Genomic DNA, 26,136 nt, shown 5'->3' on the forward strand with positions numbered 1-26,136 from the left:
TGCAGGGTCGCAGCCCACCATCCCTTGTGGGAGTCGAACCAGCAACCTTGTGGTTGAGAGGATGCGCACCAACCGACTGAGCCATCCGTGAGCTCAGCTGCAGCTCAGCTCAAGGTGCCGTGTTCAATCTTAGTTGCAGGGGTCGCTGCCCACCATCCATTGAGGGAGGTGAGGAGTCGAACTGGCAACCCTGTGGTTGCGAGCCCGCGCTCCAACCAGCTGAGCCATCGGGCCACATGTGATCTGAGCGGCAGCTCATTGACTTCATTCTAGTTGCGGAGGGCGCAGCTTGCTGGCCCATGTGGAAATCCAACTGGCAGCACATTGCCCAGAGCTCGCGCTCTAACCAACTGAGCCACCCGTCCACCCCTACAAATGCTTTTGATGGCAGAGAAATGACATTGTGTGGAGAAAAGAAAGCCACCAGTATAACCAATTCTGAGTGATAAATGATTCATAAGAGATATTATGAATGTGAAGAAGTTTGAAGAATACCTCATCCAGTTTATCTTACAGTTTTTATATACGTGCAAGAAGGAAGGTATATGATAATTTTTGTGTGAGTCCAAAAGCTCTTCGAGTTAGTAAAACAAAAACATTCTAAATAATCAAGTATTGTGTTAAAGATTAATTGGTACATTTTTTCTTACTGGTGCATAAAATAACTCTTCAATCAAGGCACCTTAATTTATGGAACATGATACATTTATCAGTGATAAAATAGTGGTGCCTTTAATAATATATTTAAATAAGTTTTTAAGTAATGATGACTTTAGACTATTTGGAGATGGAGACATGAAAATGAATTAAATAAGGTAGGTTTTAATTTAGGATGAGCATTCAGTGTTGGCCATAGAGATGGGGCTAAGTAATCACCAGGACTTCTTGTGGGTATGTACCTGCCATTTATATTTTCAGGATCTTTGTTAGAAATGGGGGTTTATATTTAATCCACTTTTAAAAAGAAGTTATCACTTGTTTTGGAAACTACTTATTTCAACTTAATTGTATAACTTCAAATTCTGTTTCAGTATAGATATAATCTTATAATCTTATTATCTTATGATTTTATTATAATCTTGATATAATCTTAGAGTATATCAACAAATTTGGTTGAATTCATATTCAAAAGGAAAATATATATGTTTAAATATTTTTCTTATATTATTTGAAGTCTTATACATTTTTATATTTAATTTATATGTTTGTAATTTAGTTATTTTTGTCTTTCTTTGTACACAGATATGCAATATGCTTCACAAAGTGAGTTTCCAAATGGAAAAGAAGTTTCTTCAAGAAGTCAAAATTATCCTAAAAATGCAACTAAAACAAAACTGAAACAGAAATGTTCCATGAAGCCACAAAATGGTTTTAACAAGAAACGTAAAAAAAATGTATTTAATCCTAAGAGAGTTATTGAAGACTCTGAATATGATTCAGGTTCTGATGTCGGTAGTTCACTAGATGAGGACTATAGTAGTGGTGAAGAAGTGATGGAGGATGGCTATAAAGGAAAAATTCTTCACTTCCTTCAAGATGCTTCAGTTGCTGAACTTACTTTGATTCCTCAGTGTTCTCAGAAAAAGGCTCAGAAGATAACAGAACTCCGGCCCTTTAATAGTTGGGAAGCTCTGGTAAGGCTACATTCTTTTTTTTTTTCCCTCTGTGTGTGTGTGTGTGTGTGTTTAATTCACAGTACTGTTTATAGTCAAGGTGTCTTCAGCCCAGGGAAGCATAGATGGGTGGCCTTATCCTGTGTAGAGTCAAACATTACTTTCATTGTAAGCCAATAGTATTTCAAATAGTGTCATATGACCTAATTTTGAATGAATTAAGGGGTGATTTTCCTGAAAAAACCCAAGCTGATTGGCTGGGCATACTGTCACTCATTCTTTTGCATAGACACTTGGTTCATTTCACTGCAGAAGAAGAAATTAGAGCTTACATTTAGGAAGGAGTTGTTTGCTAGCCTGTTCTGATCTGTTACTGCTGAGACACCATGCAGAAAGCAAGAATGTGGCAGAAATTTTACTACAACTACTTGAGATCAGTAGCAACGTCCAGGGGAGCTCCATGATTCAAAATGCCAGCCTAAGTGTTTTATGCTTCACTACAAAAGAAGCAATTTGTTTATTTTCTTTTTCTTTTAAAAATGACAGCTCAATCTCTAACATGTTTTTCTTGGTTAAACAACGCGGCCATTTTATGGAGTGTAGCAGGCTGCAGCGTTTTTAATTGGAAAGATAGAAAAGTGTGTGGAAGCCTAGAATTCGAGCGTTAGGTGAAGGGAAGGCATAAGTACTGGTAAGTACACTCTGCACGATCCTTTTGTGGAATTTGATTTCCTATAAACAGGTTTCATACAAAATTACCTGTCTTTTGAGTTTTATAAATGTCAACAGCAAATCTTATTCAGAAAAATATAAGAATTCTGTCTTTTAAATTTTGCTTCAACTTTTGTGAGAATGTGGGCTTTTATAACATGAATTGTATACAGGCCCTGTTGTAAAAGCAGCGTGGATTGTTTTTCACTGCTTTAGAAGATGAGCTGATTCTTGATGCTCTATAAATTTTTAGGAAGTTTTATTTATTTGCTAACTTGGAGTAAAGTTGCTTTTGTGATTAATTTTATGATTATGATAGACTTCTATAAGCTTAAGTTCCCTTGATAAATGTCCTAAAGTTGTGGTATGGAAGGGCCCTAAACAATGATTGTAAAGCATTTTTTGAAAAAATAAAATATTTGAAAAATATAGAACAAAATTACTACTATTTTCTAGCTTAAAAGAAAATAAAGCCATTCGTTTTGCCTGAGGCCTTTGCTTTTCCAGAGAACATCTGTCAAAGCAGGCCCTTTCAAAACTTGTTCAGCTTTGCCTGAGTGATTTATTTGTTAAAGTATTTGCTGAAGGGCTTTCTTGTTCTTCTTTTCTTCCTTTTCTTCTTTCTTTTAATCTTTAATGGTCTCCTGTGTTATTATACAGTCAGATTGCTCAGGCTTGTTGGGATTCTTATTTAATAAGGAATGCAGTTATCTGCACTAGTGTGTTCAGTCATTGTAACTACTTGCCCAAATATCTTATAGTAACAGTAAATTAAACCAGTTATATGTGCCAGATGCTTTTAAAAATACTCAGCAACTTACCATGTAGAAAGCATATTTCCCCCACTAATTAATTGGCATAGTTTAAATTCGTCTTAACATGAATTTGTAGATTATGCATTATCTAGTTAAACCTTGTTCCCTTTCTAAAAGTTGAATTCAAAGACTATGTTTTTGCTAGCCATGCATGTGAATATTATTTTACGTAACAGTTAAAAAGTAAACTTACTACTTGAGCTCAGGGACTACAGAGCTTGCTGTCCTGAAAAACAAAATAGGTAAATGAAGAGGTTTGGGGTATTAAAATTATCAAGTCAATGTACATAAGCTTTGAGTTTTAGTTAGCTTGAAACTTTAAGCTTATCAAAGGAAAAGTCATATATTTTGGTAAAAAGCTATATAAGTTACTACTTCCCTATTAATCGGAGAGGTTTGATAATATACTTGTAAACAACTTCAGAATGAAACAAGAAAAAGCCATTTACTTTTGTTTTCATAGCTGCCTTTAGGATTTCCTGTGAGAACTACTTGAAATAGTAATTTTGTCAGTTTTTAATGAAAATTATAAAGCAGTATATATTAACAACAGTGTGCGAATGACTAGTACACCCTTAACATTATTATTGAAGCTTATTTAGTCTTGAGGATTTGGAATTTTGGTATAAGTATAAAATTCATTGATATTTCACTTAAAAATGCATACTGAGCCAACAAATCACTTACAGGCATACATTTTAATTACGATTTTTGTTAAAACTGAAGTCTAGCATTGGTAGCTTAAATGCAGTCATTAGTATTTCATTTTCTTATTTTATTATAAAAATAGTTTGAATGTGAAAATTATGTTAGCATTGCCTTTTAAAACAAAATTTGAAAAGTTGTACATGATTGTTAGGACTTTCTTGGCAGAGAATTACACTTTTTAAAAACTAAAATGTTCTCAGATATTCTGGTCACTCTCATTTTACTTGAGGAAAAAATGGTTATTTAACAGAACGCATGCATTATATGGAGTTGTTTATGTTCGCAGCTTTATACCTATTTTTTTCCTTTGAATCAAAACTTAAATATTGTCAAGTTTTCTTCAGAATTTCTCCATTTTACTTATTTCTCTGCTTAATAGCATTAAAGTTCATGCTTATTATAAGCAACCACATCATTAAATCATGTCGACTTTGGAAATACAGGAAACCGAAAGTGTCATTAGTTTTAAAACATGTACTGTTAATGTGGTAAAATTGGGATTTTTATTGCCAAATTACACGCATTTGATGCCATGAGTTCACCAACCACTCACTGAATTTTTGATTAGCCTTGTGCAAAATAGGGTGGGGATGCTGTTATGTCTGTGATAATCTTACTATATTTCATCTTTAAAGTTACTTTAATCAGAGTAGTAATGTATACTGACCAAATCAAGTAAAACTCATTCATGAATAGCTTAACCTAAAAACTTTATGTATGTATCTACTTCCTTCCTTAACATTTAGATCAGTGTAGATAGTTTTCCTTGATTGTTAACCAAGCAACCCAGGTTGAGTTCATTTTTTAGTTCATTTATGCTCCTCATTATGCTGTTCCCATTTACTAGTAACTTAGACCACAGGTGTCTTTTTTGCTTTGTTTTCCCGGTGGTTTTTGTAAAAATGTCTGTCTAAATTTGTCATTTAAAGCATTTTGATGCTCACTGCTGCTTTCCTGATAGGGTAGCTTCAATAAATTTGTGTATGAGATTACAGTATTCGGGCTTTGTTTTAATTTTTATAAGTTGTACTCTGTCCTCAGGACTGTTACTTGTTAGGCGGGAATTAAATCTGCTTTAAACAATTTCCCCCTTCCTGTAGAAATTCAAAACTGTGCTATAAGAGTGACACACTGTGGCAAGAGAGAGGTACTTCAGTTTGTGGCTATTTAAAGGGAAAAGGTTCTTAGGGTGATACTTGAGTTTTTAATAGTAGCAGTTAAGGCCATATTGATATTCTTTTCAAGTCATTATCCAGCAATATCAATTACTTTTTTTCCTTCTCCCTGGGAAAATAGCTTTATCAGTTTATTTTTAAAGAATGATTTGTTTTCTGAGAAACAAAAACTCATAGACACAGACAATAATTTAGTGGTTACCAGAGGGTAAGGGGGGTGGGTAATGAGGGTAAATGGGATCAAATATATGGTGATGGAAGGAGAACTGACTCTGGGTGGTGAACACACAATGGGATTTATAGACGATGTAATACAGAATTGTACACCTGAAATCTATGTAAATTTACTAACAATTGTCACCCCAATAAATTTAATTAAAAAAAAAAGAAAAAAAGAAAATAAGAATGATTTGTTTTCATTGTCTAAAATTGAAACAGTACTTGCAAGAACAAAGAAGAAAGTATAGTCAAAATTCTACCTACCAATAATAATGTATTGAGTATCTGTCTATTTATGCATACATTTTTATGTTTCATATTAAGTAAACAGGATCATGTTTTCTATGCTTATCCATAACTTTAGATTCACTAGTAGATCCTGCATTTACAGAGTACTTTGTATTTTTTAAATCTCATTTTGGGGCAGCTAAGTAACTCACATTGTTAAATGCTTTTGTCTTCAGAAAACAGTAACAATAGTAGGGAGTGTTCTTACATCTTTCCTTAAGTGCTGACCTCCTCCCTGGTCCTGTTAACCACCTCACACACTACCCTAATGAAGATATTGTGAAATTAAATCCTAGGATTTTCAAAATATGTTTTGATTTTTATTATTTATGCATGTATTTAGATGAACAAGTTAAGTAATTTTACAGGCTTGTTCTGCCCCCAAATCCATATCTATCCCCTTCCCCCACCAGTTTCTCACACTGCAGATAAACTCCTTTCACTTCTTTTGTCTGATTCTTACCACTTCCATGATCTCTAGGTAATATAAACATAATGCTATTTTTCATTTTTCAGTTGCAGGCCTTATCTATTGGCAGAGCATTATAAATGTAATATTATAGTAGGATTAGCTCTCTTCTCACTGTCTGTCTCAGTTCACATTCCATTTCCTATCGCCAATCCTACCAACCTAAGTTAATAATGTGGTAATTTTGGAGATCATTTTTTTTTTAGTATCTGTTATGATTTTGTGAATATCTTTTACAGCTGAACCATGTGGTATACTACATGACTATTTCCTTGCTCAGCATTTTTTCTCTAGTTATTAGTTGTCTTGATTTTTCTGTTTTCTTAGTTGTCTATATACTTATTACTTTGAACTCTTCCCCAGTTGTCTAAATTTCCCCTCAGTTTTTAGAAACGTCAGGTATTCTGTCAGTTCTATATTCTTGAGGAAGTGTCTTGTGGAGTCTTATGACCTGCTCTGGTTTGGAGTGGTTGTGTTACAGGCCAGCTCATCAGCTGTGGCCTTGGGATCTCACTTTCCTGATATCCTGAGGAATCCTATTGTCTCTCTTATGTTGGGTCTCTTGCTTCTGAATTTCATGCATGATTCTTTATTCCCTTGGTTTGTAAATACTGCTGAGGAGGTGGATGAATAATCTAGTGGAGCTAGATGGCCTCATCTTGAATCCCAGTTCTGATATTTTCTGGCAATTTATGTGATCTTAACTTCTCTCTTACTCTATTTCTTCATCTATAAGTGAGGTGTAATTATGGTGCTGACCTATGTGGAAGTCTAAGGATTAAATAAAGTAAATGTCCATTTAATTGCCTAGTTCTTAGAAAAGGTTAGCTGCAGATAGCCACAATATTTTGCATTGGCAGTATTGTATATGCTGTTAGTATATACAATATACTGTTAGAAACACTAAGAACCCATTTGTTTACTGCTTATCTCCCAATATCAGTTCTAGCCATATTGAATTAATCTTTTTTGGATCAGACTATTTTTCTCTCTCTCTTTTTTTTTTAACCCCCTCTGCTCTAAAAACAAATTTATGGCTAGTTACATTACATACAATATAATAAGACTACATATTTCAGCCTCTCTTGTGGTAATTTGACAAAGTCCTGTCCAGTGAGATATAAGAAAAAATATATAAAGATTTTTTTGGAAAATGCCCTTAAAGGATCCCTTCTTCGTGTTGATTGAGATGTCATTGTGATGGTGGGAAGCATGAGAGTTCTTGATTTTGAACCACTATATATACACCACATCTGATCTGCTTCCTCAGGTCCTCATCTGCATGTGAGAGAAATAAATATGCTTTATTTAAACCCTTGATGTTTTGGGTTTACTGTCATTTATAACTACTAATCCTAACCAATTCATCATTCATTGAAACTTTCTTGAAAATCTGTCTGCTGATGTTCTACATTCATAGACAGTATATCACTACTAGATAGATGTAAATCATAAACTAGCAGCAATAATCCGGATCATCTGTAATCTTAGCTTATATGGGAGGCGGGGTAGGAAGAGTGGGAAGCCACAGGGAGTTAAATTTTGAAATTGGACTTCAAAAATTAACCAAAGTTCAGTTACAAATCTTAGTAACCAACTCAAATCATTGCAGCATTGTCAAATGAGAGTTGCCTTTTGCGCTTCCCTTCATTGCCAGTATAAGAATTTCAAACCTAAAAATCAGAACAGTATAATGACCTCCCACTTGCGTATCATGAGCTTCCAGCTTATGTCTGATCTTGTTTCACCGATGCCCTCATCCACTTCTTTCTGTCTCGTATTATTTTGACACAAATCTCAGACTTCATTTTTTTCTTAAAAAATTTAAATATGTAGCTCAAAAAAGGTTTTTTATCCCTTAAACAAAACCACAGTAACATTGTTACACCTAAAAAAAATCACCACTAATTCCTTAATATTAGAAAACACTCAGTGTTCACATTTCTAGTTTCTCATAAATGCCATAAATATTTGTTTGGGTTTTTTACAGTTAGTTAGAATTAGGATCCACATAAGAGCCACGTGCTGCAACTGTGTGGTAGGTCTTTTTAAATAACTCTTAATCTGTAGATTCCTTATCCGTCTACCTCTTTTTCTTTTCCTTTAATACCTTTGGTAACAAAAAAACTGAATCATTTGTTCTATAGCTTCCCAGTCTGGACTTTTCTGGTTATACCCCTGGTATAGTTTAACACGAACACGTTCCTCTGGACCAGTATTTTCTGGAAAGTTAATTAGAAGGTTAAATGGAGCCAGTGTTGTTACGTGGTTAGTGCTGTGCTCTCATCAAGAGACAGTAAGGTCTGGTTGCATCTTTTTTGTAATGTTAGTTTAGCTCTTCTCTAGACTCTGACCTGATGAATTGGACTTCTGTGGGTCAAAACAGTCTTCTTATTTCTGGCCTTACTGCTCTGAAAGTACTTCCTAGACTATAAATTATATTAGTCTCTGCAAAAAAGTGCCCATGAAAGTTTGTTTTTTCCCATGTATTACCAGTTGTTACACTTAAAATTATTTGTTGCGTGTCTTTTTCCATAACCATAAACCACATGAAGACAGAGAATGTGTCTGTATACCAGGTACCTTCAACAGCCAGGGTAGTACTTGCTAAAAATAACATAATAAATGGAAGTGCGTTACCGATTAAAAGTTGTTTTTTTAAAAAACAAAACAAAACAAAAAAACTTTGAAGGTCTTAATTTTTTTTTTTTTTAATTTACGGAGATACTAGTTATAGTGAAAAGAAAAGAGCATGGACTTTGGAATCTATTATGCTGCTCTATAACCTTGGAAATTGAAGCTTAGTTTATTCATCCAGAATTGGTAGGCTAATGTTGCAATTGCTGTGAGGATTTAATGAGTTAATGAATAAAAGACGTCTAATAGTTTCTAGCACATAAAAAGCATACAATATATATTCCTGATTATTTTCTGATTATTGGTTTTTTTCACACACATACATACCACACACACACACACACACACACACCACAATAGGCATGAGATTGTGTTTTGTTTGGTTTGGTTTGGTTTTGGGGTTTTTTTGGATTTTTGGGGGGTTCCAATGGAAAGTCCTTAAAATCTTCAAGGCACTAATTCTCATATATCCTGCTGTTTACATATAAATCTTTTCCCCGGGAAAGCACAAAGTGGGAGGTCACATTGTAATTATGAATGTTGTCCTTGTGAAAATGTAAAGTAGTTAGCAGATACCTTCATATATCACAGTGCCATTTTGTGAAGTAGTAAATTTTTTTTTAAGCCTATAGTACATTAATAATATGGTGTAGAATAGATTGGAGATTTTCTTTCTTACCAATTTATTCTAGGTTAGATACGAAAAATGTATATTATTATAAACTGCATTTTTAGTCAAATATCTTAACATTAATATGTCCTGTCAAGTGTTGAATTTCTGTTGCTTGAGATTCTCTGAATTGAGAAACACTGTGATCAAAGAGGTTATTTAGAGTTGTTAATGTGATTCTTGTTGTAACTTGAAAGAATATGTTAAATAAGATGCCATGAATCAAAATCATGTGTGGTTTTAGCCTAACAGATGGTGTTAAATTTAGTTTCTTTTATTCCGTTCTGGATTATGGCCTTTTTCTTTTTGCCCAACAAGCTTTCAGACAGCTACTGTGCTTTTTAATCCTTTTCACTAAAAAACGTTTTTTTGCAGTGTTCTTCAGGATATGTTTTTTCAACTATCTATATGGAAAAATTCTGTTATAGCTTTTGCATTATGAAGTATTCAGTACCTCCTTTAGGAAAATAAATACAAATAACATTTTGGAAAACATTCTTTGAGTTTTCACACAAAACCACTTATTCAGATGTTGTATTAAATTTTTAAAAAGCGTTTTATCAAATTATTGAATTGGTCATAGTTAACTTTTGACTCATGCAATATCTTTCCAAGTTATAATTTCAGTTTAGGAGTAAAATATCCAGGGACCAGTAATAATTGGAGTTTTGAAAGCTTGAGGGGTTGTACTTTGATGATAGATAAGGAAAAGTATATTTTAGAAAGATTAATCTTATTAGTAATATGTCAGTTATAGGAAGTGACAAATGGAGGCAAGAGATCAGGTATGCAGTTATTACATTTGGTACAGTTACTTTTGGTAATAAAGGTGAATCTGAGAATTTAAAGACAGCTTGATAATAGACCCGGGGTCAAAGTAACAGGCTTGGAATTGTGCATTTTGGGGAGAAAGATTTTATTTCAGTGTGATAAATTTGAGGTGACTATAGGATTATCAAAGTGAAACATGGGAATTTAAATGTAAACATGAAGATTCTGGTTCTCTTAGCACTTGATTAAGGTTATTAGTAAAAGTTTAAATTAAAAAACTTTTTTCCCTCATAAAGAAATTCAGAATGCCTTTCTATTTACTAGATCTGAACTGTTAAAAATTATTTTTCTTTTTATGCCATAGTTCACAAAGATGTCCAAAACTAATGGCTTATCAGAAGATTTGATATGGCACTGTAAGACACTGATCCAAGAAAGAGATGTAGTTATAAGGCTTATGAACAAATGTGAAGACATTTCAAATAAATTGACAAAGCAAGTTACCATGCTCACTGGAAATGGAGGTGGATGGAACATAGAACAACCTTCCATTCTGAACCAAAGGTAATATTTGTTGTACACACACATTATTTTAACTCAGTTGTATAAAATTTCTGAACTTATTTGTGTATTGTGCCTAGAGAACTTAAATGTGGAAGTGATGTGAAAACTAATATTAAAAGGGAAACTAAGATTTTCTGTAATGGCACATAAGCGGTATATGAATTGTTTTTCTTTGCTTGCCGTCCTCCCCCACCCGATCTGCACACCCAATGTGGATATTTTACTCCATCCTATCATAAATTAGAGAGAGAAAATGTCATGGTCTTATATAATCTCTGTTTTACTTGTCTGATGACAGATGATTTCATACATAATCACAGAAACTAAAAAAGTGGTTTTAGCTACCCCTTCCCATAATTTGGTACTTCCAAAAATCAGCTGCTTAATTGCATCAATGTAAAAATTTCTGTTGTAGCTCAATTGTTTTAATCATAAATGAAGTTATTAAAATATCCTGTATCTGTGATAAAATGTTTTAAATACTTTGAAAAGTCCATATTTTTAAATCTCTTTGGTGTAGAAGCACATCAAATGAAAAGGATACTTTCATTAAATAGATGCTATAAGGAAAGGTTATAAAAAGCATTTTTAAAAAGTACATTCCCTAAAAATGTTACTTTCAGTAAATACTTTTTCATAATTCTTACAAAAAATAGACACTAAATTATTTTCACTAAAACATTGGTCCAATAGCCAGTGCATGCTAAAACAGCATTTTGTATAATTATAAATGCCCCCTTTTTCATGGTGTTGGGATGTTGGGATGGGGAAGATTGTTTTCAACTTTCTTTAAAAGTTTATTTTTTAGTGGTTTGGGGACTCAGAACTGTTCACAATACTACCGTTTTTTTGGGGGGAAAATGAAATTGTTTATGGTGATGATATTTATAGCGGCAAAATCATGGAAACTATCAAAGTTCCAAATACCAGAGAATAGTTACAAAGAATTATGGGATATCCGTACTGTGTAGTGTTATGCAGCATTAAAAATCCATTACATCTGTCAAAATATTTCTGATAGGTATTTAATAAGATTAGCACTAAAGTCTCATTAAAATTAATTACCTTAGTTGGTGATTTTATTTACTTTTTGTAGTTTTCTAAGTTCATGATCAAAGCATATTTGCTGATCATTTATTAATTTAAAATCAAGGTGTGGTTACTGGCCTTTAATAGTAAGCTACAATCTTTTCTGTGCCCTTCTAGGGTGCTATGGGATGGTGTAGGGAAACGTGATGCAGTTCCCACAAAGAAGCTCTTTTCTAGAAAGAACTATGGCCATGTCAGCATATTCATCTTCTAAAAGTGTAGTTGGAGCTGCTCCTTCTTGTTCTACAGCATTGGATATGGGGAGTTCTTCACTCTACAAGACTTACCCAGTTGAGTCTACTTTGTCATAATTGGGATTTAAAAAAATCAAGTGCTTTATTGCATCACTTAAAAAATTTCTCTCTCAAACCCACATTTACAAAGTCCTGTTACTTGTAAATAGTACAATCAGGTAATAAACTATCCTTTCCAGTAGACTGAGGATTTTTTAATGAAATATTTAATATACAAGAAAGTAGTTTGGGTTTTTTTTAAGTACTTATTGGATATAGTCCCAAGTACAACCTCTAAAAACCTATATAGATAGTCTCTTTAGAGTTTATTTAGATGCACTTTTAGGGGGTGAAATTTGTTGTCTTGGTTTTTGTTTTTGCCAAGGTAAGAGTTGGACAAGCAGTTTTACTTGTTATGCTGGCCAGGCATTGTGGCTGCTTAATATACACACATTTAAATTAGTTTTCTTGCCTCTGGAAAAGATTTAGCACAGAGGAAAATATTGGACTATGCTGATGAATAAGCTATCATGCTTTTTCTTAACAGAACAATTTTTTTGTATTAGTTTACTTTGAAGCAAAATTATATTAACTGTTTGTTTTCCTACTACAAATGTGTATGGATTATAACAGGAGGAAATTTGCATTTTAGAGATAAAGGAAAATACAGAAGTACCATAACTCCTTGTTAAAAATAAGGTCTTTGCAGGAAAAAATTAAATTTTTCATATGTATCTCAAAACCATTACATTCATAATCTTTATTTTAAAATGTCAAAACTAAAATTGCCTAAAGTTAAAATAGAATACAATGAGGGAAAAGGGAAAAAAGTTTATCTCTTATTTTATTCCTACTGTAGCTATCTCTCAAGCTTTACCAATTTATCTAAAATTGATCAGCTTTAAACTGTTTTAATTTAAAAGATTTTTCAAATGTTTAGTATAAAATATACTTAATCATGTGTGTTCTGCCTTTTCTGGACTAAATCTAACAAGGTTTGTCTGATCTTGTTCTCCCTCATTTGATGCTATGGTTCCCTATCCTATTTGTAAACAGTTGCTATAAAAAAACAAACAACCAACCATTTGACAATGGTCTGAATGCAAATCAATACTGCAAATGGGGTTTGACTAACTCAAAGTACTGTGATGTAAATATTTTAGTAGTTTGGATACTAGTATTAGGACAAACCAATGTTGTAGTGTTTTCAGCAGCAGTCACACTTACGGGACATAAATTTTTGGTCAGCTAGCATCCCCAATCTGTATCTTATGAACTACTTCAAGCCAGCCTCTCTAGCCCTACATTTCTGCTTTTTAAACTCAAATTTAGCATATTGTATGTACTCCTATTGTTTCTGTTTCAGGCCTTTCTTACCTTTCAAAATAAATTTGATAATAGTTTCTCTGACCGGAGATTTAAACCCAATTTAATTTTCACTCTGAAAAGAAATCATAGTAACTCTGGATAGATTTTTCTCCCCTAACAAAACAAGTAACTTCAAAATAACATGCTGCCTCATTTACTTTCATGATGTCAGAAAATCTTAAAAATCATTTTTTTTCTTAATGAGAGGTAAGAAAACCTTCAGTTTAAAGATATTTATAGTTCGCTGTTAAGAAGAGAGCATTTAACTTGTTCAGAATTCCTGGGCTGTAGTTCTACCATTTGGGTAACCCTGGCATATTACGTATGTATTCTACATATGCAGCCATAAAAAGCTTAGAAAATTGTAGAATGTCAAAATAAATGAAAGGTATGATTGTATAGCATCCACATATTAGAGCTTCCTAGAGAAAGAACACAGCTGCCCATTTGAAAAATTTGTCATAACAAGTGAATTGGATTTAAAGGTCTTTGTCAAAACTGCATTTTTATTGATCCTTTTACATTGTGAAGAAAGAGTCTGTGATAGGCAGCATTATCGTGATGGTAAGCAACAGAAAGTTACTTGTAATTTAGATAAATCTAGCAGAGGAACAAATACACATGCACAAATGTTTATATTTTTAAAACAAATAATTCAATATAACAAAGCTATTTAATGTCCTGATCAAAACAGCTTATGAGAAAGCTGTGTTTTGATGTGGATGAAACAATTTAATTGGAATGAAAAATTCTAGATGCGCCTCAAAATTTCCTCATCACTTTTTAAAGTTATATGTGTAGTGAAGAATATTTTAATAGACCTGTTTTTTTTCCAGTTTGTTTTTTTTTTAAGGTGGGTGCAGCTCACAGTGGCCCATGCGGGGATCGAACCAGCAACCTTTGTGTAATTAGCATCATGCTCAGTTGGTTAACTGAGCTAACCGGCCACCCCTAATTAGACTTGTTTTTTAACATGTGTTACTACTGAAGAAATTCAGTAACTTTTGTTTGATAAGAATATTTCTTGGCTCTTTGTGACTTACATTGGGGTAGCACGTTGGCCCTTGGATGCATTTATAAGTGATGTGATATGCCTACCTCGTCAAGTTTCACCATTTTCATGGAATATGAACCTTTTGCATGTGCGGTGTCTTAAGACGTTGTGAAGGACTCAGAAATAATAGGGAACTCGGTTTTGACCATAGATGGGTGGGTCAGAGAAAGAGAGAATTCTTTCATGTTTACTGTTTAGTAGCCAGGGGTAGAGCGCTGTATCAGGCCTGGGTTGGATACCAACTCTGCTTCTGCACAGGTGGATTTGGACAGCTGTATGACCTTGGGCAAGTTACTTAACTTCCATGAGTCCCAGAGAAGCTCTTATCTGTGAAATGGGGATTCTCATTGAGAATCATTAATTAAGATTCATTAATCTTATACTGTAGATTAAATGAAATAATGCATGTTAAGCACATAGCATAGTGTTTGGAATATGGTAAACATTCCAGTACTAGCATTTACTCTTCAGCACTACTGTAGCAGAAAGAATTCATTTAGATCTGAAAGTTAAAATATCTTTGATAATGTGTTGTATTTACTTTTGTAGTGGCATAGAAATTATTTTGGGCAAGAAAGCTAAGACATTGTTTTTAAATGAGTTGTAAAGACTTCAGCAATACTGCTGATTTTTTCCTACCTATACTTTTAATTTTTTCTCAGAAATGTTTTATAGATTACATACCCCATAGTTGAAACATAGATTCTGATTTAAGATGGCTATCATTCTACCCCACCTGTTTTTACCCCTGTGCAAATTAAGGTGTCTCGACTTTAGAATCTGCCCCCTTAACCACTGATTCTGCCGTAGCTATATCCAGACCCCTTCCCTGTGGGCAGATAGAAAGTGGGTAATAGGAAATTAAGGGGTAGGGTAAAAGCTGGAGAATGGGAGGCATGGCCTTATCGTAGGTTTTCATGTTATATGGGGTGTATCAAATCATAATGAAATATGAGAATAGCTTCCAAGTGAGAGAGACTTCCTGAATTAACACCTTAGCCATACACTTTGTAACTGCAACCTTGGACAAATTAATGAGCCTCAGGTGTATTTTGTTTATTAAAATGATGATATTAGCTACCTTTATAGGATGTTAAAAGATTAAATGAGTTGATACTTGAAAATGATATCTTTGTGTATCTATGTGTAGTAGATGTTCAGTAAGTAACTGCTATTAGTTTTAAATCACTTGACCTTTTAGGAAAAAACTGTTTTTATCTAGTATAACTCTCCCACATTTACCTTCCAAACAAGTTCTTCCCAGGAATTAGTCTGTTTACTTGTTTTCACATTAACGTTTTGACACTTGCCTGCAATGTTCTACTCACTGATGTTTGTTGATGTCTGTCAAATTTACATTTATACATAGTTCAAACACAAATACACACATACATACACGCTCCAGAATTATACATACTACTGACTTTAGAGGTGATTGGTGTTCAGGAAGGGTTTATTAAATCAACCTAGCAAAGTAGCAAATTATGCTTTTGCTTTTGTCCTAATGCTTTAAGTTCCTTAATGTGTTAAAATTCAAATCAGTACAATACAATTTTCTAGTATAAGTATTAACTTAGTAATACTGTTATAGTAAATATGCCAAACATTTGTGGAATTAATTAAGACCAAGTGGGATTTTTTTATTATTCTTATTGCCAGAAGAAATAAATAACAAATACAGAATAAAATTTGACAAGATTAAAAAAAGTATTATGTTTTGGGCTCACTTTAAGTATAAATGTCTCATAACAATAAGTTAAAAGGTAAGACTAGATCTAGGTATTTCAGTTTTTGTGTGCATTGTAAACCTAAACCTTATGTCAGAAATCTAGTATAAATCCATAATATTTGGTAACTCTCTCTTTATCAGTTTGTCACTCAAGCCCTATCAGAAGGTTGGTTTGAATTGGTTGGCATTGGTACATAAACATGGACTTAATGGCATTTTGGCAGATGAAATGGTAAGTCGTACTCTATTTCTAGGATTTGTCATTAAAAGACATCCTTGTTGTCATTTAAAAAATGAAATTTTCCTTTGATTATGTAGTTTACTGCTCTCACCTCAGTATCTTTAACTCTTCTTACCCCTCCCGGTTTTCTGTTTGCTTATCTAGCTCTAGCCTGCTCACTACCCCCTCCCAATGAAAATTAATTTGTTGTGTATCTTATCAAATTAACAAATATGTTTAATACATGTATATATGTACAAATATATGTAAAATACTAAATGAGATTGTACTATATTTGCTTTTATATAGCTGCCCTTAAAATTATTATAGGTAACCTGTCCTTGTCAGTAAATAAATCCACACATTTGTTAGCAACATCATCAGCATGATTTCAGCCATTTTACTTTTATTAGATGTCTCTGAGTTCTATTCTTTCCCAAATCACATTTGCTTGAACTGAACTTGGGAAGTTTATTACAGCCAATAGTCCAGGTACTGTAACATAGAAACGTGACGTTTTTTACCTTTGTCCTTCCAGCTATACTTTTTTGAAAGTGTTCATCAAAAAGGAGTCATGTTCAGTGGAGAAAATGTTTATTGAATATATATGTATTACATTGTGTATTAGATTTCCAAAGTAAAAATTAATAATGACAGTGATCTTTGTTCTCTACTTAGCTTCTAGTAATCATTATACTTTGACTATTTCTATACATCCATCATACTTTCACTAAAGCAAAGATGCTCTTTATCTGATATAAAAGTAAATAATATATTCAGGATTTCAAAATAGTTATAGAAATTATAATAGAATGTAGGACATTACACTTGTAGAAAAACTAGACTTGGGAATCCTTACCAAATGACCTAATCTCTCTGAACTAAAACATAAGATTACATTCAGTATCAATTGAGGTATATTATATAAAATTGTTGTTGTAACCTGTAAAGGACAACATTTATGATAAGTTAGAATCTAAGTCTGCTAGGGATGCTATACCAGTATCAAAGACAGGGTGGCTTGAAGAACAGAAATTTATCTCTCCTGGGTCTGGAAGCTGGAAGCCTAAGATCAAGGTGTTGGCAGGTTTGGTTTCTCCTGAGACCACTCTCCTTCGTTTGTAGATGGCCACCTTTTTGCTATGTCTTCCCATGGCTTTTTCTCTGTGTCCATACATCCTTGGTGTTTCTTTCTCTTCCTTTGAGATGAGGATTGTGTCCCTACCCTTGTGACCTCATTTAACCTTAATTACCTACTTAAGGGCCCTATCTGGAAATCCAGTTAGTCACACTAGGGGTTAGGGTATTAACACATGAAAGGGGGGGATTCATTTTTTAACGGCTGGTAATATTTAGCTCCCCTGAGGAGCTAAACCTTCTCAGTAGCCTTTAAAACAAACAAAAAAACCCCACTTCATTGATGCATAATTTACTTGCAGTAAAATGCACAAATGTTTAGCTTAATGGCTTTTTACAAATGTGTACACCCATGTGACCAGCTCACAGATCAACATTTCCATCATCCCAGAAAGTTCCCTCATGCTTCTTTTCAGTCATTACCACCATCATTCTGATGCCTACCACTATTAGTTTTTTTATTTTGAACTTTATATCATCACAGAGTTACTGATACTCATCTGTGTTTTTACATGTATCAGTAGTTTTGTTTTATTTCATTTTTATTTTTTGGCATGTAGTCCATAGTATAAACATAGTACAACTTGTTTATCCATTATCCTGTTGATGGAAATTTAGGTTATTTCCAGTGTTTGTCAATTATAATAAACACCTATGAACATTCTTCCCCAAGTTTTTTTGTGGACATGAATTCTCATCTCTTGAATATATTCTTAGGAGTGGAATTACTGGGTAATAGGAATGTCTGGTTAATTGAATGTCCAACTTCAATTATTCATTGGAACGTCATCCTCAATCCATCCAGTATATATTAAATATTTGCTTTATATAAACAGTTACCAAAATTGTATCTTTTATATGCAGTGCAAAGGTCTTTCCTATTAATGTATATGTTACATTAACTAGCAGTTGCGATACATCTTGGTCATTAAACTAAGTTGTAGTTTCATTTGGAGATTTGTTTTAACTGTTACAGAGAACTGAAAACAGTAGAAATTGTCAATAAAGTTGCATTGTGGGGAATCAAATAAAACCAGAAATATTTTTTTTCCTTTTATATTTTCCAATATTTATTTGGGATTGTTTTGGGGGTATTTTTGGTTATTTTTACATTTTACATATTGTCTTTTGAACTTTTAATTTCAGGGCCTAGGAAAAACTATTCAAGCCATTGCATTCCTGGCATATCTCTATCAGGAGGGTAATAAAGGTCCTCATTTGATCGTTGTTCCAGCGTCAACTATAGGTTTGTAATACTGTGGACAACCATACTTGACTACATACTATTTCATATAGGGAGAGGAAGAGCTGTGTGTGTGTGTGTGTGATTTCTTAGTTTGTGGAGGTGAATATTAATTCCTGTGGTCTCAGAAAAGCTTTTTTCTCCTTTGTATATGTATGTGTATTTTTACTAGAAATATTTTAAAGAAAATACATGTAAGTCAATTATTATATTAATAAATCAGGGACCATTTGATAAGATTATTTTGTTTTCATAATAATTTTGCATTGTTTTAATGAGTCACTAAGAGAAACTAAGTGCATTTAAATTTATAATTAAATATTTACTGAGTCAGAATGTGTGCAGTTCATCACCATTCTAATTACTGTTCCATTTCTGCTCAGTTGATTGGATGTAGAATAGAGTATGAGAATGTTTGTATGTATAAATGTAACTCCCAAACCCATCTCTTTAAATTGGAGAAAAATTGTGACAGGTCTGTGATTTTTAAAAATCATCTTGTATTATTTTATAAAAGAATAATTTCTGGGCAAAACCTGTCAAACTTTAGTGTTCGTTTTAGTGCACACACATACACTATTGTAGCAGATGCAAGTAATATCTCTTTTGTTTCATAGATAACTGGTTAAGGGAAGTTAACTTATGGTGCCCCACTTTAAAGGTACTCTGTTACTATGGTAAGAATATGTTCTTTTGCTTTTAACTTTGGAAATTTCTTTAGAATCCTAACATATATAGTAAAGTACAATAAATGCAATCAATATGTGTATATTATTTTTAAATTCTAGGTTCTCAAGAAGAACGTAAACAGATAAGATATAACATTCATAGTAAATATGAAGAATACAATGTAATTGTGACCACGTAAGTATTGAGAAAAAAATATTTTTGGAAATTTTTTGCAGCCAGCAAAGTTTCAAAAAATAATATTAATATAAAGGAGTTTATGCTAAGAACTATGCAACTAACATCATGGAATGACTTATGATGAGGATTCAGGCATTTTTCAATTTGATGTGTAACAACAAGATAGCAGTTTTTTGCTAGTTCATGAGGTGACTATGATTATAAAAAGTTTTGTCCGCTTGATTGAAAACAGTGTTATAGTAATGCTCTCAGTTAAACTTAGAGTAACATTTAAACTTATAAATTCAACAACAAAGGAATTGATAATCAAAACGGGCAGAGGACATGAAAAGACATTTCTCCAAAGAAGATGTACAGATAGCCAACAGACATATAAAGAGATGCTTAGCATCACTAATCACCAGGGAAATGCAAATTAAAACCACAATGAGGGCCGGCTTGATGGCTCAGGTGGTTGGGAGTGCATGCTCCTAACACTGAGGTCGCCATTTTGAGTCCCACATGGGCCAGTGAGCTGCGCCCTCCACAACTAAGATTGTGAGCAACAGCTCTCCCTGGAGCTGGACTACCGTGAGCTCCCGGAGGTTGGCATGGGCTACCGTGAGCTGCAATGACTGGCTGGCAGGCAGCATGAGTGGCCGGCAGCTGGCGAGAGCTGCCATGAGCTGCTGTGAGCGGCAGACCGACAACCAGCAACCGACTGCCTCAGCCAGGAGGGAGCACAAGGCTCATAATACCAGCGTGGGCCAGGGAGCTGCGTCCTTCACAACTAGACAGAAACAATGGCTTGAACTGGAATGAGGCGGGGAGACGGAAGAAGGGGGAAAAACCACAAAAAAACACAATGAGGTACCACCTCACATCAGTCAGAATGGATATTATCAAAGTCAACAAGTAATATGTGTTGCTGAGGATGTGGAGAAAAGAGAACCCTTGTGCACTGTTGGTGGGGTTGCAAATTGGTGCAGCCACTGTGGAAAACAGTATTTCTCAAAAAACTAAAAGCAGATATACCATACAACCCAGCAATTCTACTTCTGAGTATTTATCCAAAGAAAATGGAAACACTAATTCAAAAAATATATGCACCTCTATGTTCATTGGAGCATTATTTACAACAGCCAAGATACGGAAGCAACCTACATGTCCATTGATAGATGAATGGATAAAGAAGACGCTGTATATAAGTACAGTGGAATATTATGCAGCAATAAAAAGAATGAAATCTTGCCATTTGTAGTAACATGGAAGAACCTATATTTTGATATATTTTAAAATATGTCGGAGAAAGATCCCATATGGTTTCACTTATATAAGGAATATAAACAAAACAAAACAAGAACAGTCAGAAACAGAAACCAAAACGATGGTGATCGAAAGGGAAAGTGTGGGGGATGGGTTAAAAGGGTGAAAGAGAATATAGTCAATAGTAATGTGATAAGTTTGCATAGTAACAGGTTAAAATTAGTGGTATGCTCGCATTGTAAGGTGTAAAAATGTCAAATCACTATTGTATATCTAAAACTAGTAAAACTAGTACAATATTATGTACCAGCTATACATAAATAAGTTTAAAAAAATGAAAAGCATTTCTTTGAAAAATCATAGATAACATTTAAGATATTTCACCAAGGTGATTTATAATATTTCTAACTTATAAATAAATAATAATAAATACAATGAAATCTCACTTCTTGAAAAATTTGAGTTAGAGTAGGAATAAGGGTGGAAAATATAACTGAATAAGTTGATCATTACTTAGTAGTAGATATTTGTCATAAATATCTAGTAGAGAACTTAATGCCTTCATGGTACGTTTATTTTATAAGCTATTTCAAGCTTCATGTTAACTGTCAGTATTTGATTATTATTTCTCTCTACTGACTTCTGTAGGCGGCCATGATTAAAAGAATTCATTCAAAATTCTTAATCAAATGGACTCCATTTTTATATATAGTCATGTACTGCTAGCTGCTTTTATTTCTTGGATCTACTCTAGTAGTTTAATATAGTAGTATTGTGTTCTCAACAGAAATGTCTTAACCTAATGTCCTTTTTTCTCTTGCTTCTTAAAATGTAACAGTTAATGAAACAAAGTGTATAACAGGTGCAGATTACATATAAATCATACCAAAATTGGCCTCTTCTTAGGTGTGTAGAAGTTGTCTGATTACATTATAACATGTAAATTTTCTTTTAACTACATATGGCAGCTTTCATAACTTGGTTATATGTACAGCAGTAATTATTGGATACAAGTATATCAGTGTTTGAGCATCATCTGTATCTTTTAAGCGCTGGCTATTAGAAATGTATAAATAAAAATAATTTTACAAAGCATATATCTCCAGCAAAAGCTCCAGGCTTTTAAAGGTATAACCATAGAGATTCTCGTTTTCTTTTGGTGACAGGTATAATTGTGCAATCAGCAGTTCTGATGACCGGAGTCTTTTTCGACGACTGAAACTTAATTATGCAATTTTTGATGAGGGCCATATGCTGAAGAATATGGGCTCCATTCGCTACCAGCACCTTATGACAATTAATGTAAGACAGTGTTTTGTGAGTTTTTCCAATTATGATAAAATTTTACATTATGTGTTTTAATGTATATAGTATTTTATATGAGGGTCAGCAAACTTTTTCTATAACGGGCTAAATAAATATTTCACGCTTTGTGGGCCATTCAGTCTCTGTCACTTTGCTATTATTTTATAACCCGCTAAAGATATGAAAACCATTTGTTGTTCACAGGCCTCAATTTACTATCCCTTGTTCTATACGATAAACTATATGAACATCAAATATAATCTTTCATCATGTCATAAAAATGATCTGAGGATGCAAGTTACCTACTTATAAAATGACACCATTAGTTTTTATACCTTCTACCTTAAAGCACAATATTTCATAACTTTTCTAAATTGCTAATCTTTCATCATATAAAGTGACATTATTAATAATGGTTGTAATTTGTTTTCTCCCCTACTAAGGAGGGTAGACAAATAAGAATATGGCTCTAGTCATAAAAAAAACAAAAACTAATCTTACTTTTACCTTCATTCACAGGCAAATAACCGTTTGCTGCTCACAGGCACACCTGTACAGAATAATCTGTTAGAACTCATGTCACTGTTGAATTTTGTTATGCCACACATGTTTAGCAGTAGCACCAGTGAAATACGAAGAATGTTTTCTTCTAAGACAGTAAGCATAAATTCATATTTTCTCCCAATTACATTACTTTGTGTTTTACCTGGGTTACTTTCCTTTTTTTGTCTTTTTTCCTTTTTTTCATGGTGCATATGTGGTATGAAATAAATTTTAGTAGTTAATATATTTATCCTTAGATGAGTTGGGAAGTCAGCCATAATACAGTGGGAAATTAACTGGTAACTTCTATGAGTGTCTAAAAGTTTTGGTTTTTAATATCCTAATTTTCTGAAGAATGACAATTGTAAATTAGTGGAGAGCTTAGGTATATAATATGTGGGGAAAGTTTGATCATTGCATCTGCTTTATTGAAATTAGTCAGATAAATTAGTAGTATTTCTTTATAGGTAAACTAGAACTGAACAAAGGTTGAATTTCTGGAAAATTCCTATACTGGGACATATTTTTTGAAGTCCATAAATACAAAAGTAATTTACACTGAAGAAATCCTATTTAGAAGACAATCTTATTTTCTCCCCATTGCTTAGAAAAAGTATAGTATACTCTTCAACAACTCCCAGATCTTCCAGTACAGCAATGTTTGTATAGATTCTTCATTCTCTTCCCAAGTCACATATATTTTGCAAGAATTTTCTATGATACTCTTCTACTCCAAATTAATTGCCTTTTAAACTTTCATACTGTATTCTTTCCCATTTGATAGCCTCGCAGATCATAGGCTATGGAAGATTTCTTTACATTATATAGTAAAGTTCCACTACTTTAATTTTCCAAATCTAACAGGTTTTGGCTAGGCACTATCCTTATTGTTTAGACCACATGATTTCCTTAACCTGTACTACGTAGCTTTCTTTTAAGGCCATTTTGCACAAATATAAATTCATTCTTTCTCTCTCTCTCTCTTTCTCTCTCTCACACACACACACACACACACACACACACACACTTTTTTCCATGAGAGTTATCTAGGTACTCCGTAATGACTCACCAGTTAATAACTTCTGAAAATCTAGTACAGTTCAGTTTTATTACCTCAGCAGAATACACAATTACATGTCATGAAACCTCAAAATACATATGGAGCTTTAAGAGGTAGATTATAACCCAGAATTCAGATGTAAACTTCCACCTAGAATGGATTGAGTTTCCATGGAAAATAACTCAGATTGTGGTGAGGGAGATTTTTAGGTTGTGTAATATTGTTATTGTGACCATTTAAACAAATGATTTCTAAAAGGATATGTTCTTATTTTACTTAGAAATCAGCAGATGAGCAAAGTATATATGAAAAGGAGAGAATAGCACATGCAAAACAAATTATAAAACCATTTATTCTCAGAAGAGTAAAAGATGAGGTAACTCTTATCAGCATATTTTTTCTTATGATGGTTTTTTAAAATTCTGTTTTCCCCTTTATTTGAATAATTTACTTCAGCTGTTTTCCTTTCTCAGGTTCTCAAGCAGCTACCGCCCAAGAAAGATCAAATTGAGTTGTGTGCAATGTCAGAGAAGCAGGAGCAACTCTATTTGGGTCTTTTCAACAGATTGAAAAAATCTATCAATAACTTGGGTATAATCTGATTTTCACAATTTTATGTGAAAAATATAATCCTGTACTGGGGTTGCATTTTGTTTAGTCAGATTATAATGGGATTTACTCATTCTTTTAAAAAATTAGTTGGAATTCAAAGAGATAATTTTAAAACTTTTCATTTGTGTTGAGATACATGTCAACAAACAGCTATCAGCTTGGTTTTTTTGTTTTGTTTTTTAATGTGTACTCTTTGGATCACAGAAAAAAACACAGAAATGTGCAATGTCATGATGCAATTGAGAAAAATGGCCAATCATCCTTTATTACATCGCCAATATTACACAGCTGAAAAACTCAAGGAAATGTCTCAGCTTATGCTAAAGGTAAGGATTTCATCATATGTTAACACTGAGCTTTATTATTAAAGATGAGGTTAAATTATTAGGCCAAAAATCAGACTATTGAACTCATGAGCGTATTAACCCTTTAACAACATATTTAAGAAAAACATTTTTATGGCAAAGTTCAAGATAATTTGGGGGACGTAAGAGCCAAGAAGGACTGACAGTTTACATCAGGAGTCAGCAAACTGTGGCTCTAGGGCCAAATACAGCAGTGTCCTTTTATAAAGTTTTATTCTAATACAGCCATGCCCTTTTATTTCTTACGTTGTCTGCTTTCTCAAAACAAGGGCAGCATTGAACAGTTGCAAAACAGATTATTTTGCCTACAGAGCCTAAAATATTTACTGTCTGGCTCTTTACCGTAATAGGTTTACCAACCTGATCTAGACTGCATAATACACTTCTTTATTTTTACCAAAAGATTTCTCAGATTATATGGCCTGGGTACTGAGTTATTTTTTATTTTATTTCTTCCTTATTGTATTTTATCCATTTTATCTTTTTAACTGTTATCCATTTTATCTGTTTAACTGTTTATTTTTGCCTAATTCTCCCTTAACACTTGGCACTTATTTCTCATTATAAGTCTGTGTTGAAAGCAACCACTTGCTTTCAAAAATTTTTTTATATTATTTTAAACTTATGGAAGATTTCAAACATGTAAATGTAGAGAGAATTGTATAGTGAACTCCTGCCCATGTAACCTTTTCTACATTTTCTACAGTTATCTGGAATGACACTAGTCTGTTTCTTTTTTACTTATTTATTAAGCATAGTTGTTAGTTACATTAGTTTCAGGTGTACAGTATAGTGATTTGACATTTTTATACCTTACAGTATGATCACCCCACTAATTAGTAATCATCTGTCACCATGCAAACTTACCACAATATCGACTTTATTTGCGCTCACCCTTTTCACCCATTCCTCCACCCCCTCTCCTATGTCAACCATCCCTGTGGTCTCTGTTTCTGTGTGTCTGTTACTGTTTTGTTTGTGTACTTTTTTTGTTTTTTTAGATTCCACATGTAAGTGATACCACATGGTATTTGTCTTTCTTTGATTTATTTCACTTAGCATAATACCTTGTAGGTCCATCTATGTTGTTGCAAATGGCAAGATTTCATTCTCTTTTTTTGATATGTAATATTTCTGTTTGTGTGTGTGTGTGTGTGTGTGTGTGTGTGTGTGTGTGTGTGTACCACATCCTCTTAATCCCTGCATCTATTCTGGACACCTAGGTTGCTTCCATATCTTGGCTATTGTAAATGCTGCAATGAACATACGGGTACATGTATCTTTTGAATTAGTGGTTTTGTTTTCTTTGGATAAATACCCAGGAGGGAGTTGCTGGTTCATATGCTAGATCTATTTTTAGGTTTTTGAGAAATCTCCATACTGTTTTCCATAGTGGCTGCACCAACAGTGCACAAAAGTAAACATT

General features: G+C 33.3%; 1 protein-coding gene across 5 annotated transcripts in view; it reads left to right on the top strand.

Annotated features, from left to right (window-relative positions):
* SMARCAD1 (SNF2 related chromatin remodeling ATPase with DExD box 1) overlaps positions 1-26,136 on the top strand; it is an 88,364-nt gene that overhangs the window by 50,947 nt on the left and 11,281 nt on the right. For 4 of the 5 annotated variants that reach the window (XM_081051701.1, XM_081051702.1, XM_081051703.1 and 1 more), the window contains exons 9-19: positions 1,243-1,634; positions 10,441-10,640; positions 16,255-16,345; positions 18,617-18,716; positions 19,331-19,390; positions 19,502-19,577; positions 21,992-22,127; positions 22,650-22,787; positions 24,014-24,109; positions 24,207-24,324; positions 24,550-24,671. In XM_081051701.1, coding sequence (XP_080907827.1) covers positions 1,243-1,634; positions 10,441-10,640; positions 16,255-16,345; positions 18,617-18,716; positions 19,331-19,390; positions 19,502-19,577; positions 21,992-22,127; positions 22,650-22,787; positions 24,014-24,109; positions 24,207-24,324; positions 24,550-24,671 — 1,529 coding nt within the window. Of the gene's footprint in view, positions 1-1,242; positions 1,635-2,164; positions 2,305-10,440; positions 10,641-16,254; positions 16,346-18,616; positions 18,717-19,330; positions 19,391-19,501; positions 19,578-21,991; positions 22,128-22,649; positions 22,788-24,013; positions 24,110-24,206; positions 24,325-24,549; positions 24,672-26,136 lie in introns of those variants that run through there. The other variant, XM_081051705.1, reaches the window with a different exon arrangement.

This window comes from Rhinolophus hipposideros (genome assembly GCF_964194185.1).
Source record: "Rhinolophus hipposideros genome assembly, chromosome: 1".
NCBI lineage: Eukaryota > Metazoa > Chordata > Mammalia > Chiroptera > Rhinolophidae > Rhinolophus > Rhinolophus hipposideros.